Source organism: Equus przewalskii, chromosome 5 (genome assembly GCF_037783145.1).
Source record: "Equus przewalskii isolate Varuska chromosome 5, EquPr2, whole genome shotgun sequence".
NCBI classification, from domain to species: domain Eukaryota; kingdom Metazoa; phylum Chordata; class Mammalia; order Perissodactyla; family Equidae; genus Equus; species Equus przewalskii.
This window is the reverse complement of record NC_091835.1, coordinates 81671393-81688032: the sequence shown is the minus strand read 5'-3', so window position 1 is coordinate 81688032 and position 16640 is coordinate 81671393. Positions and strand designations below refer to the sequence as shown.

The 16640-nt window shown below is 42.9% G+C and overlaps 1 protein-coding gene across 1 annotated transcript in view; it reads left to right on the top strand.

Moving 5' to 3' along the window:
* Positions 1 to 669: 669 nt before the first annotated feature.
* Positions 670 to 16640, top strand: part of WIF1 (WNT inhibitory factor 1) — a 63550-nt gene continuing 47579 nt past the window's right edge. Inside the window, exons 1-2 of the mRNA XM_008537639.2 lie at positions 670 to 1181; positions 1657 to 1796. Of these exons, the coding sequence (XP_008535861.1) occupies positions 1034 to 1181; positions 1657 to 1796 (288 nt within the window). The 5' untranslated portion in view covers positions 670 to 1033. The remainder of the gene's footprint in view (positions 1182 to 1656; positions 1797 to 16640) is intronic.

The following is a 16640-nucleotide window of genomic DNA, read 5'->3' as shown; positions in this document are numbered from 1 at the left end:
CAGCCAACTACGCTTCCCACAGGCAAGGCCGGAGCCGTGGTCTTGCCCTAAAGCGTCTGCGATTTCAGGGTCAGCGCTGCGGGCCTCCAAATTTCTTGAAACACCAGCAAATATGAAGATATTCACGACTTTGTCAGCCCTAACCCCACGAGGTCGGGTCCGCCTGTCATCCAGAGCTTAGGGAGCTCTTGGTGGCGCTGCTGCGTGAGCAGGGAGACGAGCCTCCCCAGGGGTCGGAGCAGCTCCCTGGGGTCTGACAAGTGCGCAAGGAGAGCCCTGCGCCGAGTCACGCCGCGTGCCTGCCCGCAGGCCCCACTGGACCGGGGAGTCTCGGGTTTTAAACGCCTGGGGACGCGCCAAGTGCCGGCGTAGCGCGGGTGCGAGAGCACAGGCTTGCAGAGAGCGCAATGACAGCGGCGGGAAGGGAGAAGCAAAGGCACACGCGTCTTCAGTTAGCGCCGGGGTAGACACGGCCATCAGCATCGTCATCGTCATCATCTGCGCTCAGTCAAGCCCCGCGACGTCAGTTCACCGTTAACCGTGCCCCCCCACCCCGGCCTCTCCCGGCAGGAGGCAGAGGCGAGCGGCGTCCCCGGGGACCCGCTGAGCGCCCCCAGCACGCCCCCTCCGCGCGCTCGCCCCGCGCCCCGCGCCGCCCCGCCCCGCGCCCCCGGCACCCCTCAGCGGCGGCCGCTGGGCTCGGCCCTCGCTGGCGCCCGCCCTTCCCGCTCTCCCCCTCCCGCCGTATTTAACCCTCCGGCTGTTGGCCTCGCCGTGTGTGCTGGCATCTCCCGCCTTGCCATTCCAGCGCCTCCGCCGGCCCCGCTCGCCCCGCGCCCCGCTCGCGCGCTCGTCCCCGCCCTCCTCCTCCCGCGCTCCCGGGCGCTCTCGCCTCCGAGCCCGACGGCTACACGCTCAGCCGTCGAAGCGGGAACAGCTCGGGCTGAGGGAGAACTTCAGGGCTGCAGTTTGGGGAGGTGCGGCGGAGGGGGTTTCAGCGGTGACAGCCACCAGCACAGGGGTGCGGAGCAGCATGGCCCGGAGAAGCGCCTTCCCCGCCGCCGCGCTCCGGCTCTGGAGCATCCTCCGGTGCCTGCTGGTGCTGCGGGCGGAGGTGGAGCCGCCGCGAGAGGAGAGCCTGTACCTGTGGATCGACGCTCACCAGGCGAGAGTGCTCATAGGTAAGGTCCGCGCGCGGCGCCTTGCCCTGCCCGTGTCTTCCCTCTGTCTCCAGCTTCCGCTGAAGAGAGAGAGACGAATGCATTTAGTATGTTTTAAAACTTAATTTCCAAGATTACAACCCCCGTTTTAATTAGCTATTTTCCATCTGAAAGCGTATAAACTTCTCTCCTAGGAAACCAAAGCTGCGCCAGTGTTCTGATTACGCTGTTGCTAGTTTCTACAACCCTACGTTTTTAGGGGGACCCAACATTTAAGACCAGTCCACTCCGTGTCCACTCCTTTTCCCTGAAAGCGTGTGCCTGTTGGCATCATTCTTATCACATACAGAGGAACATTAGTTGGTACCAAGGCAGGTGCTTTGTGAAAAGAAATGAGCCATACTAATTCTTTGGTGTTCATTTTGCATGCAGTTTCTCATTTGGATTCTTTTAAGTCCACCTAGTTTGAGAGTTTTGCTTATTTTTTTTAAACCAGGATTTGAAGAAGATATCTTGATTGTTTCAGAGGGGAAAATGGCCCCTTTTACACATGATTTCAGAAAAGCACAACAGAGAATGCCAGCTATTCCTGTCAATATCCATTCCATGAATTTTACCTGGCAAGCCGCAGGGCAGGTAAGTTCTGATAACCAGAAAGGGCGGAGAAAATTACCTTTTAATATTTCCGCTGTCTGATGGCGGGTGGAAGTAGCACCGTATATTGTGTAGTCTGGTACATTTTTACAGTTTTAAATAGTGATTTCTCATCTGATCTCCAAAGCAAATAAAGAATTAGCTCCCATTTATTTAAACGTGTCACGTAAATTAAGGATTCCCAAAAGAAAAAGGTGGGCAGTGTGCCTAAGCTCACCGTCTTGATAAGACTCAGTGTCATCAGGTTGCTGGAAATAGAAAGACCTGAAATACCAACATCACTTCTTTCTGTGATCATTTACATTAAAATTTAACGTAATGTTTAAAAGACTCTTTTTTCCATAGTATATACTAATCACTTATGACGTTATACTTTACAACAAATTTTAAAGTCTGTAAGTGTTTTTCACATTGTGCATTTGAAAATATTGGTATGTTGAATGTTATTCACTGGAACAGTGTGAGCGCTATATATTTCTGGTAGAAATTCACAGAATCAAAAAGTGTCATATAAGAACGTTTGTAAAACATTCCAGGCTATTGATCTTTTTTTAAGTTACTATTTTACTTTCATATGGAAAAAGAAAACTCCAATATATTTTTATGAAGAAGCATTCCTTTGATTTCTTAACACATTAGCATCTTTTGTATGTTACCTTTCATACAATTCCAGTATTACGTAAATGACCTCTATCTTTGGGGAAAAAGGGAGAAGAAATGTTTAGTGAGTTTAATTTCTGTTGTGCAACTGGAGAATTTACTCGAGAGGACAAAGGGTAAGTAATAAATTCTTTTGCTCATTAGTTGGTAAAATGTGCCTACTATGAAAATCATTGTAATTATAATTAAAATCACATTTTTGGGTCTTTTTTATTCTAAAATTCCTTAAATGGCTATTTTCATGAAGAATGTGATCCAGAAAATACTTTAAGAAGTAACTGTTTTCAACTGAGGGGCCACCTGGTGGCACACTGCTTAAGTTTGCATCTTCTGCTTTGGTGGCCCACCTTGTGGGTTTGGCTCCGGGGCACGGACCTACATGCTCCTCGTCAAGCCATGCTGTGGCAGCATCCCACATACAAAATAGAGGAAGATTGGCACAGATGTTAGCTCAGTGGCAATCTTCCTCACCAAAACAAAAAAAAAAGTCACTATTTTGAATTGAGAAACCACTTTGGTTCCCTCTAGTTACCTATCATAGTGTAGGCATGACCATTTAGCTGCCTTTTTTCCCTTAGGTCTGTTGTCTCATTTTTCTTTTCTAAAGTTGATCAAATCTAGACCCTTCAACACTTCCATTGTCATAAAAAAAATAAATGTTTTGCATTTACCAAAGTTCCTAACAGGAAGGTCATCTATTCTAATACCCCCATTTTGCAGATAAGTTTGCTGAGGCTCCTATTGCTGTATCAGGAGATTATTTCTTTTCTTCCTACAATTCCCTCTTCATAGATACTTTGTGGACAATTAATTTTGGAATATTGTGAAATCAGTAATAAGTCAATGAATAGTCTTTTTTTAATTTCCTTTTCTTTTCACCTGAATCTATTGATTTGTGTGTGACCACTTGTCAGACGGGGTCAATATTAATTCTGTGTTTTTAAAAAGAGCATTTGCTTTACCTCTACTTCCATGGATTCATAAGAACCATTAGGAGGTAGCTTGACTTGCAACCCCACCTCCCGGCAGAAAGGGTTTGGTAACTGTAGGAGAAGCAGAAAAGGTCAATAGCTCTTGTTTATTTATTTATGTATTTATTTATATATGAGTTTGTCTTCTGAAGATTGGAATTTGAGGCAAAGGCTTAAATTCCATGTTATCTCCCCATATGCTTTATAGCACAGCACGTGTTTGCAAACATTGGCATATTGTTGAGTGCAGAATGGATCCGTATCACACAATCTCAGGAATATTTCTTGTAAGAAATTAGAGAAGATGGTGGAATTGGCATGGAGATGAAGCTTCTAGCGTCTTTTTCTCTCCTGTTTCAGTGTTGTTGATTATCCATGTGGATTGTCTCATCATACAAGACAATGTTAGCACCTCAGTTATCTTGCTCTCTGTGCTCAGGTTGCTCTGGGGAGGTTCCCACAGGAAACTGCATGAAATCTGGGTCTGTTTTTCTTAGTGGGGGCGAGGAGGGATGGGGTAGGAGCTACAGAATACCAAACAGCAAGATGTTTTAAAATATTGTTTAGGGGCCAGCCCCATGGCCAAGTGCTTAAGTTTGCTTGCTCTGCTCAGGTGGTCCGGGGTTTCCCGGGTTCGGATCCTGGGCACGGATCTAGCACCACTCATCAAGCCATGCCGAGGCAGTGTCCCACATAGCAGAGCCAGAGGGACCTACAACTAGAATATACAACTACTTACTGGGGGTCTTTGGGGAGAAGAAGAAGAAATAAAAAGAAGAAGATTGGCAACAGATGTTAGCTCAGGTGCCAATCTTTTAAAAAACTTAAATTTGACTGATTTTACTCAATAAAGTTACGTGATTCCAGCACCATAATTTTTGAAATGCATGGAAATTTTGAAGTTGGGAAAAATAATGACTTCAATACCAACTAATTCTTTTGAAAGGCGTCTCTGGCTAAAGCCAAACCACATCAGAACATCTACATGGAAGATGAAAAGTTCGTTCCATTATCTAGTTAGTTCATCCAAATAATATCAAACATTTAGGCATTTCAGCACAAGCAAAACACATAGCTGATTCGTGAAATTTTAAACTTAATATTCAAGAGTTTTGGCAAGACGTGGAGAAAGTTAGAATAACTTTGGAGTTGAAGACCAAGTAGAGGCAGTCGGTGTCATCTCCTTCCAGTAGATTGTTAGTCCAGTAGCCGAAGGTGTTCTTGGGGCCATTTAAAAGAACTTTCATGTTCTACTTCAAACAAATGCAAATAGAAATTACAGTGAAATCCATTTCCCCACAGCAAGTTGGTCAAGTTTTTTAAAAGCGTTTTTAGTATGTGGAGAATTATGTACACTCATATGTGGCCAACGTCTATCTTAGCCTTTTGCAGGAAAATTTGACTCTTGAGGGCAAAAGGCTTGATGTAGATCCTTTGACTGGGAAATTTTATTTCCAGAGACTCATCCTAATGAAATAATCATGGATATGAATGCAAATGTAGGTGCAAGATTGTTCCTCAGCAGGCTATTTATAAAAGAAAAAAAAAACATGGGTAGGACCTACAGGTCTAGCGATAGTGGTAGGAGAATGCAGTGAAGCATTAATAGAATATTCTAGACGTCTACTTGATGCCATGGAAAGATGTTCATAACAAATTAAGCCAATAGTCTGTAATAGTGTATCCTGGTTTATTCCTTTGCGAAATATGTAAGCAGACATAGGAACAAAGGTCTGATCTTCTAAGGTGTTAACATTAGTTACATCTGCATATATGATGTTTTGGGTTTTCCACAGTGAAGGTGTACTGATTTGTCATTTTAAAAATCATTTTACATTAAATGTGTGTAAAAGTTGTACTTTAGAGTTTAAAATTGTATACTGTTCTGTATTATAAATAGTGCTCCAGTGTCATTTTTGCACGACACATCACTCAACAAAGTGGGCAAATAAATGGTTTTCATGGCTGATCATAACTATGAAGCCCAAAGAATTCACTAATTCTTATCTGATTCTCGCTTGCCTGTTTCTTTTGAAATCCCCAAAATCTGCTTTGGAAGGCTTTCCTGCCTGAAATCTGATTACCTGCCCTCTTCTTCCCCCTGAAATCCTCAATTTCCATGGAAAATCCTGTCTCCATTTTATCTCCCATTTTAAATACTCATTTTCTGACATACTCCTTCTCAAGGCTTTTAGATGAGAGAAGAATTCCCACTAAAGAGGCTTATGTTTAAAGGATTTTTAGTAATTAAGGGAAAATACTCTTTATTACTATATATAATTTTTAATAGCTGATATTCCTTTATTCTAATTTTTCCCTAAATTTGAGACGATGTAGGGGGCGTGAGCAACCATTTTGGTTTTTAAACTACATGCTAATTAAACATCTTGCTTGGAAAATAACCCTTTCTAAATGTAATAGCTTTCAAATAAGCTTTAATGAGAAGCTTTGTTAGACAAACCTGAATTCTAATCTTAGGACACTACTGCTGATTTGAATATGAACCAATTTGGTATAAGGCTGAAAATTTTTATTTTTTTAGATCACATAAATAAATCTTTATTTATAAAGGTCATATAGACTTGATCTTAATAGCTTATAATCTATTCTAGCCCCTGCATAGAGATGCTGAGTTACTATGGACCCAGTTCGCAGGGTATCTCTTTTGATGTTGGCTTTTTTTAGCAGTGGTGATGGATTTATGCTGAGCCATCTATACTGGTTTTCCAACCTTCTTGTGACCAAATGCCTGGATTTCTGAGATGGTTGGCAGGGATCGGGGGGAAAATGGTGTCTACGGAATAGAAATTCTCTGGGTGGAGATAACCGGCCAATATTAATTTCAAACCCACCTCCTGGATAACTAAGCAAGCCCTAACCATCTATACCAATAGGTCCAGACTTACAATAAGCTTTTTATCATGTTCAGTGGTCAGAATTCTTATAACCACTAGAAGTCAGTGGTGTAGCTTCATTTTTCTCAATTTCAAGATATTTTAAAACAAAACTTAAAAATGTTGCTGTGGATACAGGAAAGGAAGAGAGAATTTTGTCTGCTGCCCTGGGGAAGTGGGTGGTCATGTCTATATCATGGAAAAACTGACTTTATTGGGTTAAACTGCAGAAACAGGCTCCTTTGTTTTACATATGACCACTGAAAAGAGAAAATTTTAGATATGCTGAAGATACAATATATCAAGTGAAATGTTTTACAACATGTAGGGTTAATTATAAATGTATTCATAATCCTTACCAGCTCCTTATCAATTAAAAAAATTCTTGAATTATTGAAAACTGCCAGAAATAATAACAATGATAATACAAAATCAAGTATAAGGAAAGCTCAAGAACTCTGCCTGGATAGTGGTATCTTTGTGAATGGTTCCAGTCAGAAGCATCCAAATTCAGCTTTAAATCAAGGAAAGAAGAGAAGTCAGAAACAGGCCATTTTCCTGCCAACTGGCTCCCATTTTTGAGCATTTTTTAAAAAAAATAGAATCACTCTACTTACGTGTTTCTGTAATATCAACTAGATAATCCAGTTCTGTCATTAAAATGCCCCTAAGCTCTAGACAGCTTGTTTTTGCAATGTAGTGTTTAATCTTACGTAACCCCAGATCCATCAAGTAGGCTGCAGTTGGCAGCCTCAGGTTTCCCATTGGACTGGTTGAGTGAAGGAGACCTGTATTAAAATATTGTTTCCTTCCTTTCTCTCCTTGACGAAAATCAAAGAAAAACAATAGAGGGTGAATTTTCATTCAAGTGCCTCCTCTCCCTCTTCAAAGGAACTGCCACAACCCTTAAACACCTCCTTCCAACTCTGAAGTTATGGTAACACTTATGACTGTTATTATTTCAATCCCCTATTGTGTACTGTCCCCATTTTTTCCTAATGGAGTTATGATTGTTTTGGTGATCACAGCCCAAGTGCTTGCATGCCTTCGCACCCCCGGGGTTTGCCTCCATACCTTTGCAGTGGTTTTGTCACCAAATGGCGGAAATGCCTCATTTTTTGACCCCTGTCCCATGCTTTCAAAGGGGAATGCGAATATGTTTACCTATCATGGGCATTTTTTAAAGAAGGTGCTCCTATCAAAAGCACAGCTTTAAACCTTTCATTTTGAGAGTCTGCTCTGCTGTGGTATTTGCATCGTGGTGTTGTGGACATGCCACGAGGGATCAAAGAGTGATTCTGCAGAGAGCCCATTTCATTTAGCAAAGCAGGCATGTGCCAGCCATCTGTTGTATCTGCTGATAGAAAACAGCAGTAAGTGTTTCAAACCTTTGCCAGGAAAAAAGAGGCTTTATTGCTTAGAGGAGATGAGTTACAAGGTACCTTGTAAGCCACATCTGGTTCTATAGCGGTTTACATGGCATAAATGTAAACTGCACTGTGTCTTCCTTCCACGGTGGTGTAAAGGCACGTAAACAAGCCCTTCGCCGCTATCCTCCGTGTTTATTCCCAATGCTAAAGTGCTTGCACAAATACAGATCTTTTAAATTGTTGTGGTGAAGCGGAAAGGAATGATTTTCAATAAAGCATTTTGTTTTGGATTAAGCTCATTTAACTTAAATGTCCCTGACGAATAGGATGGGTGTTGTGAGGGCACAACTTTGGGGATTGAGAGTTTAGTGACACTGTCCTCGCCCCGTGGCCGGACCTCTGGAGGAGGCATTGTCAGATCAGGGCTGCTTTGGCTGCAGCAATTCAGCCAACTTGCCCCATTTGCCAACCTGGGAGTAATTTGTTTCCATTCCCTGAACCCTTAAGGGATGAGAAGTTGCTCTCCCATGCAGCATTTCTCTCTGCCTCAAGCTGTCAGTGAGTCAACAGACACAGTCACTGAGTTAGTCACAGAGCAGACAAAGAGGAATAAACACAGTCCCTGCCCTCAGGGAGCTCGTAGTCTAGGAAACCGATGTTCATCACACTCATCCAAGTGAGGTTAGAAAGTGCAGGGTTGGCTGAGAGCACAAAGAAGGCCACTCTTGTCCCTGCCTGGAGGAGGAGGGAGCCGGGAGCTCTTCTCCGAGCTCACTGAGCAGGTGCTATCTGAATTAATTTCGCAAGGGTGCGTAAGCATTCATCAGACCAGCAAGGGAGGAAAATGCCTTCCAAGTGGAGAGCTCAGGATGCTCCTGTGTATGGGGGTCTGAGGAGGAAGGCATGTCTAGGTGATCATAAGAGGCCCGTATCGCATCTGAGAGGTAATGGAATCCACTGAAGGGGATGGCAAGGTCAAATAATGGAGAAGGGTTCTGGGGGAGGAAGAGAAGGTAGAAACAATTCAGGGAGGCTTCTCTCTCGTCTGCTGTGAATAGGAAGGACTCAGTATTTTGCAGGTTTGTCCCAGGGTTGTATTAAGTCAATCTTTGGTTTATGTGTTGGGTGGACAGTGGCTTTTCCACAACCATCATTGGGTCTTGGTTCTTACTAAGCTTTTGGGGGAGTTTGTGGTGATTAGTCTCAGCTCCAGGTTAAATGTTTTTTAGGTGATTAGGGCACAGAACTGTATAAAACCACTTTTTGTAAGTGCATAGGACTTTTAAAAAAATCAATTTAATTTTCAAACAGAACCTAGAACTTTGAACTTCATGTAAAAGGATGTTTAAATAAGGAAAATAATATGTTAATTTGAAAAAGAATTGACTTAGCATCTATTCACAACTCCTATACTATATTTTTAAGTCTCAAGAAAAGTATAATAAAAGTATGGAAATTACACTTGGCAGGTGATCCTTCAGTTTAAATAATTAGAGATTGAACAATGGAAATGGATTCATTTAAAATAAGCCAGCTTCTTCAAGAATTTGATTTTCTTTTAAAATTAGTTAAAACTCTAAACTATTCTTCCCTGTTTTTCTCAGGTAGACATACGGATATCTATCCTTCTGAGCTGTACATTTTGTCTTTTTGGATTTTATGGATGCATCTGATGCAAGAATCTTGGAAATTGTCAGGCATCTTTTGAAACCCATTCACCTGAACAGAACCTTACAGGGCTGCTATGGGGTGTGGGCCCGGGACATAGGGCCAGAGTAGGGAGTGAGTTCTTTGCTGGCAACAGGAGAAAGGAGACGAAGGCAGCCCTTGCTTAGCTGCTTTTGGCCAGAACTCAGATCATGCCCTGGGGATGAAACATGATTAAGAACCAGTTCCCTGCCCTTGAGAGAAAGAGAAGCTAACAGGAGAGGCAGACTCATAGATCATCTTAACAATTCCTGGGAAGTGGTGCTGTGGTCGCACTGCGGCTGCCCCAGGTTATAATGAGAGGAGAAAAGGAACTCCAGAGCCCAGGCTGTCTGTGGAGTTAGCCAAGCACAATCGTGGAAGAGGGGATGGTTTTTAGGGAAAGGACATATCTTAAGGCGAGGCATAGAGACCAGAAATACGTTGCCTGGGGAGCAAGGACTTCAGTGTGGCTGGAGCGCATGCACAAGGTGGGAAGTGGAGACCCAGGCAGGGGCTCGGTTTAGAGGGCTTTGTCCAACATGTTAAGGTACCTTGAACTTACTCTATAGGCAGTGCTGAGTCAGTCCATGGAAAAGTATAAAGCTGAGGATAATAGGGTCAGAGTTACATATTTAGATCCTCCTTCAGCAGGATGGAGGCAGCTTTGAAGGGAGTCCACTGCAAGGAGAGAAATTAAGGATAATGAGATACAAGATCAGGGATAAAGAGAAGGGAAAAATGGGTTGGGGAAACATTTAGGAGATAAAAACCTGAAAGTCTTGGTGCTAAGAATAAGGAGTGCCTCATTTCCCCCACTCGCTGCTTCACTGACTTGGTAGTAGCCCTGTTAGCCTTTTCATCCCCCACCCTCAACTCACCCTTCCTGCCTCAGGGCCTTTGCACATGAAGTTTCCTCTGTATTCCTGCCAGATTTCTGTGTGGCTCGCTCTCTTGTTTCCCCCATGTCTGATCAAATGTCACCTCCTCTAAGAGGCTTTCCCTGACTCCCCTCTCGAAAGCAACAACCACCCCCAGATCATTCTGCATCTCTTTCTCTGCTGTCTGTTTTTTCATGGCACTTAGAATGATGATAATATTTGATGATATTTGATTTTAATGGTTTGACTCTTCCGTTCAATGTAAACTCATGACAGCAAGGACTTTGTCCGTTCACCACATAACTCCTGGTCCTGGAACAGCTCCTGACACACAATAAGCAGCCAATGACTATTTGTTCAATGAGTGAATACATGAGGTGGGTCCCATTATTATTCACATTTGATAGGTAAAGCAACTGAGACACAGAGGAGCGAAGGAAACACAGGTCGTAAGTGGCAGAGCTGGGATTCAATCCTGGGCAGCGAGGATCCAGAGCCCTTTGCTCTGGTGCGTGCTCTGTTCATAGAGGTGTGAACCGAGTGAGCTCTGGGAGGAAGTAGGGAAGGCTGCCCCAGAGAAGACACAACGACCGAACTGGGACTTGCAGGATGTGCACGAAGCTGTTTACTCAGCTGACAGGAAGAAGTGAGTGAGACACAAAGAAGAGCCATCCCAGGCAGAGGCAAAGTGCATTCTGGGAAAAGCTCATGATGCCCACGAGGGGGCTTCACGTGTGGAAGGGAGAATATTGGGGGCCAGGGAGCGGGGACATGAGGGGATGAGGTTGGACATTTGGTACGGGCCAGTTGGAGGAACACAAGAACCCATGGAAAGTTCACGTCCCCCAGTTCTTTTATCTGTGGGAAAGCAGTTTGGGTTACCTCTAAACTCCTTCCAAATTCCAAAATATGATTCTCTCTTAAGTAAAACATCTTCAGTCTTTTAACATGAATGGTAACATCTTTATACAAACTGCACTGTCTGTCTGTCTTTTAAAATCAAGACAGAAAGATTCTTCCTCTAAAGTTGTCTTACTTGTCGAATTTTACAAGATTCGTCTCAGACTGCTCCTTTATTGACCCTGTGTCGATAATGACAGTCAGGTCTTACATAGTGCATACTCTGGGCTGGGGCTCCTCTAAGCACTTTACAACACTATCTCTTGAGAGCCTGCCAACACCCCTGAGGGAGGTGCTGTTGTCATCCCCAGATTGTGGATGAGGAAACGAGGGCATGAGGAAGTCAAAGTACTTGCCCCAAACTACACAGCAAAGAAGACTTATGTACTCGTTTATATACTTGAGTTCTCCCTTTGATAACTTCTGGAATATCTTCTCATTCCAAAAAATGACAATTCAGACAACATCTGTCAAGCTCATTATGCCATAGATTCTGAGAGTACAAAGTTTAATTAATCTACCTGCCTTCCAGGAACTCACCAGCTGGTGGTGAAGACTGTGGCATCAAGAAGGCAAACATGGTAACGGTGATATGTTCTCAGGGCTAACATGTGCGTCTGGACAAGGCTTTTCATTTCATTGGAGAACCTGACCAAGATGAAACCAGCCCACACTTCACTCGGCAGGTCTGATCGTCTGACACAGAGCTGCCTCTGCCTGGGGGGAACACTTCTACCTAATGTGCACAGAGCCTCTTCTGGGCTAGCTGTAGCCCCCAGTAGATGCTCTAAGAAAAGCGCTGTGGGAGCATTAAGCCAGAGGGTTTTACCTTGATCAGGTAAATTTACAATTGCTTATATTCTGGAGCAGACATCACAGAGGAGCTAACATCTAAACGGGGTCACGATAGATGTTCAGTAGGCAGAGATGGGTGTTCTAGGTATGCTGAATGACCCTAGGATGGTACACAACATGGAGAATCATTGGTGTAGTTGGAGAGTGACAATTAGTTCAGAATGGCTAGGGTTTCTGGAAGAGATCTGAAGAACATAGATCTAAAAAAAGTTTGGGAAGATCATGATGACTTCTGTATGCCATGGTTGACTTGTCTTATAGACAATGGGGAACGATTGAAAGTTTAAAAGTAGATGATAACATGGTATCTGTATGAAGGGTAACTTTGGTGGCAGATGGAGGGGAGATGATAGGATGCCTGTCTGAGGACTAGGAGCCACAAGAGGTGCCAAGGGTGTGAACTGAGGCAGGCGGGAGGGAGAGAGGAAGGAGCAGACTCCAGAGGTATCTCGCAGTGTGACTGACAGGACACATTGAATGTGGGGTTATGGAAATGAGAGACCAGAGGATGGCTCTGAGATCATTGGGCAGATAATTACGTCCTGACTGAGAAATAGTTAGAGGAGCAAGAGCAGAACAGTCTGAGGTGCAAAGACAGTGGAGTCCATTTGGAAATTGCTGAACACAAATTTTCTGCTGAATATTCACATGGCAAAGTCTGGATTTAAAAACGTAAGTCTAGAGCTAAGACATGAAAGTGTAGAATAGAAAGACTGATTTTGGAGACTTCGGATCTTTCTTCTTTTTCTCCTTCTCTTCCTCCTTCTTTTGACCTCAAGTCAATAAATATTGAGGTCCTACCTAATGCCAAAGCTTGTGCTGAATGCTGAAAAAACAAATGTGAAGTCTATATGAACCTTGCCCTCAAGGAGATTACAGTCCAGTGTGGAAACAGATCGCAACCAAAATAACAATAACACTAATAATAACAATAACAATAACAATGTGTTATCATTGCAATATGAACAAGGGGCTATGAGAGGACTGAGGAGGGAGCACTAACTCTAATGGGAGAAGTGAATTATCTGCATAGGGTTCTTGGTATTCTTTAGGGCATAGCCTGGGACCTGTAAAACTAAGATGTGCACATTTCGACAATTTCTCTGCCTCACTTCATGGCTTTTGAGACTTGAGGTAATTTGGCCTAAGAATTCTGCCTTCCATTTGCCGTTATTTTTTTTGGAAATGAACATGAGAAATGTCTCTGTACCACTAGGTGACAGAGCAAGTCAGCTCTCCCAAATTAAACATCTAGAGCTACTCTTTTTTTTTCTTCTTCTTCTTCTTTTTTATTAAAGATTGGCACCTAGGCTAACAACTGTTGCCAATCTTTTTTTTTTTTTTCTGCTTTATCTCCCAAACCCCCCCTGTACACAGTTGTATATCTTAGTTGCATGTCCTTCTAGTTGTGGGATGTGGGACGCCGTCTCAGCGTGGCCTGACGAGCGGTGCCCTGTCCGCGCCCAGGATCCGAACCCTGGGCCGCCGCAGTGGAGCGCACAAACTTAACCACTCGGCCACTGAGCCGGCCCTAGAGCTACTCTTGAGGGAACAGTCTGTAGGAGCTGAAGATACACTGTCGGTCTTGTTAGGATTCCTCATTTCCAAGGGCTGTTCCAGTAGTAGTCATGGATGCACCACTGGGAAGATTCATACCTGAAGTCGGATCCAAGTAGGATGCCTTCTACTTAAGGCAATAACCAGATGGCTCCCCAATAAGCTTGTGAAATTACTCTGATATTCAGCGTTTGAGTACTTGGTGAAGCCATTTGATTCCTATCATTTGTAAATTCAATCAATATTCCTATTTCCAGTTGGAACTTGTTTAGGATTTGAGATTGTATTTATGTTGCTGTCACTTATAGCAGTAGCCAGCAGATGGCAATGTAAAAGTTACTTCTCTGTGGAATTTTCCACCTCAGCATTTTTTAAGGCTGTGAGGGTGCTTTCTGTCTAACAGAGACCCATCTGTGGGGTACTGTGATCTTTATGTAACTCATTTCAATAGACTTTTAATATATTCAGTAAGTTAGAAAATAAGCTTTCTCAAATTCAATGCCACTGAAAGTGTTAAAACTCGTCATATGTGAGAACTCATCCTAAATAACTAAAAATGTGTATGTTTTCATCATACACCAATTACCTGTTTCTTCCTTTTAAACAATTGCTCGATTTCAGGCAGGAGTCAAGCTTTGAGTTATCTCTCTATGTTCATCCGGTTTTTTCTTTGCCTTCTCTGGCTGTGTCTCTCTCTGGCTATATATATAAACAGCAGAGTTGGAAGAAATCGCAGAGCTCCTCCACCCCGTCAAGCCCAAGCTTCCTCTGATGCAGCCATGAATTGTGGTCCCTCAACCTCTAGTTGAACATGCTCAGTGACAAGGAACTTACATCAGTGTTTTATTTAATAACTTTGGTGGTGTTAATCATAGGAAGTTGTTCTTCGTAATGGACCCAAACCTGCCTTCCCAGTCTAACTTGATGTCAAAGAATGTACCGCCTATATTTTCTTCCAGAAGTTTCATGGTTTCAGGTCTTACCTTCAAGTCTTTGGTCCATTTTGAGTCTATTTTTGTGTATGGAAAAAGATAGTGGTCTACTTTCATTCTTTTGCATGTGGCTGTCCAGTTTTCCCAACACCGTTTACTGAAGAGGCTTTCCTCTCTCCATTGTATGTTCTTGGCTCCTTTGTCGAAGATTAGCTGTCCATAGATGTGTGGGTTTATTTCTGGGCTTTCAATTCTGTTCCATTGATGTGTGTGCCTGTTTTTATACCAGTACCATGCTGTTTTGATTACTATAGCTTTGTGATATATTTTGAAGTTCAGGATTGTGATGTCACCAGCTTTGTTCTTGTTTCTCAGGATTGCTTTGGCTATTTGGGATCTTTTTAATTCTCTCACCAACCCTATGGAATAAGCACCGCTAATATTCCCATTTTACAAAAATGGGACCTGGGTCACGAAAGGCTGAACACCTTGCCTAAGGTCACACAACTAGTGAGTAGTGGGGTCAGGATTTAAACTCAGGTAGTCTGACTTAGAATCCACGCTGAAATTGCAACTTAAACTCTGAAATCAAGAATTTCCTGAATCTACAGCTTTGTGACTTACATGTTTTATTGCATGCATACTGTGTGCTGTGGAGCATGAGTTGGACAAGAACCCTGACAGTAAGAGTTTACACTGTTACAGGAAGTTAAAATAGCGTGGCTTTGGTAAATATTAGATTGACCCACTTGAAATTGCCATTTTTAGTAAGTTAAAATGCTTGAATTTCATGTGATTTAACCTGATAATAAGAATTGATGTTATTGGATATTTACAGTGTGCCAGCAGTAGTTTTCTTTCTTTTAAGTAGCTTACGCAGGTTATCCCATTTAATACTTGGACCAATTCCTGAGCTGAAGGTACTATTTTTATCTCCATTAAACATATGAGAAAACTGAGGAAGAGAGAAATTCAGTAACTTGCCTTAGTCACCTGCAGAGCCTGGGTTTGACCCCTGGCCGTCGGATGCCAAAGTAGGCATATATATGTATGTATTATTTCACCTCCATGATATACAAGAGTAGGCCAGTCTGTCCATCCAAATCAACTTCTAAAGAATCAGTTTCACTAAGAGAGTCCTACCTTTGAGGCAAACGTCAGCTCATCTAAGTCAGGGTGCAGTTCAGAAAGCAAATAGAACTAACGCGAAGTCTGCTTGACTCCAGACTGGCTGACTGTCTTTGGTTCCCAAAGTTTGATCATTAAACTTACCTGATTTCTTGGGTGCCTGCAGGCTTGAGTTGAGAGAGTTGTCGTGGCGTGTCCTATGTTGTCCAAGGTCTGAGGAAACATTTGCTCATCAGCTGAGGGAGCAAGTAAGATCGGTACAGCTCTCTTGAATTGTGGTAAGAGGTTGCTGTTTCGTCCTGCTAACAGTGATGACACTTTTCTACATTGCACTATGGTTTAAAACATCCTTCATTTGTTATCTCATCAGGTTCGTTCAGTCTACCCAATAACTGAGAAAAGCCATTAATGCTTTAATTAGTGAAAAGCATTAATGAAACTGTAGATAACTAAATTTGACAAACACCTGTGATAATTTGCAGTCAGTGGCCTTTAGCCAAACGTAAAATCGTTCAAACCTGATCTTTAATAGCTGTGCATTTTTCCATAATGCACAATAGATTTATGGGTTTGTGACTTTACAGAAACACATTTGCCTTTCAATAAAAGTAAATAAGGGCCCATTTAATAAATCCTATTTAAACTACAAGGAAGCATTTTCAGTGGAAAATATAAGTGGATTACCATTCCGTTCCGCAGTAAGCATAGGTATGATTACCCTTCATCTGTTTTCATCCTTGGTATTTCAGATATTTTTCACCATCAATTCCTTGAGAGACTCTGCATACTCTAGACTTTTCTAGAGTGGTATTTACATGATTGTGGAAAGTTATCCCCCAGTATAAAACACTTCAAGTGAAGAGAGGTGATTGAGTCTGCCCTTTTGAGTGGGGTGAGGGGCCAGGAGCAGGGCGAGACAGGTGTGGTGCTCAGCGTGCTCGTGTGAACCAGGAGTGAGCTCCTCCCTAAACTGGGGCTCTGGGCGCCTTGCT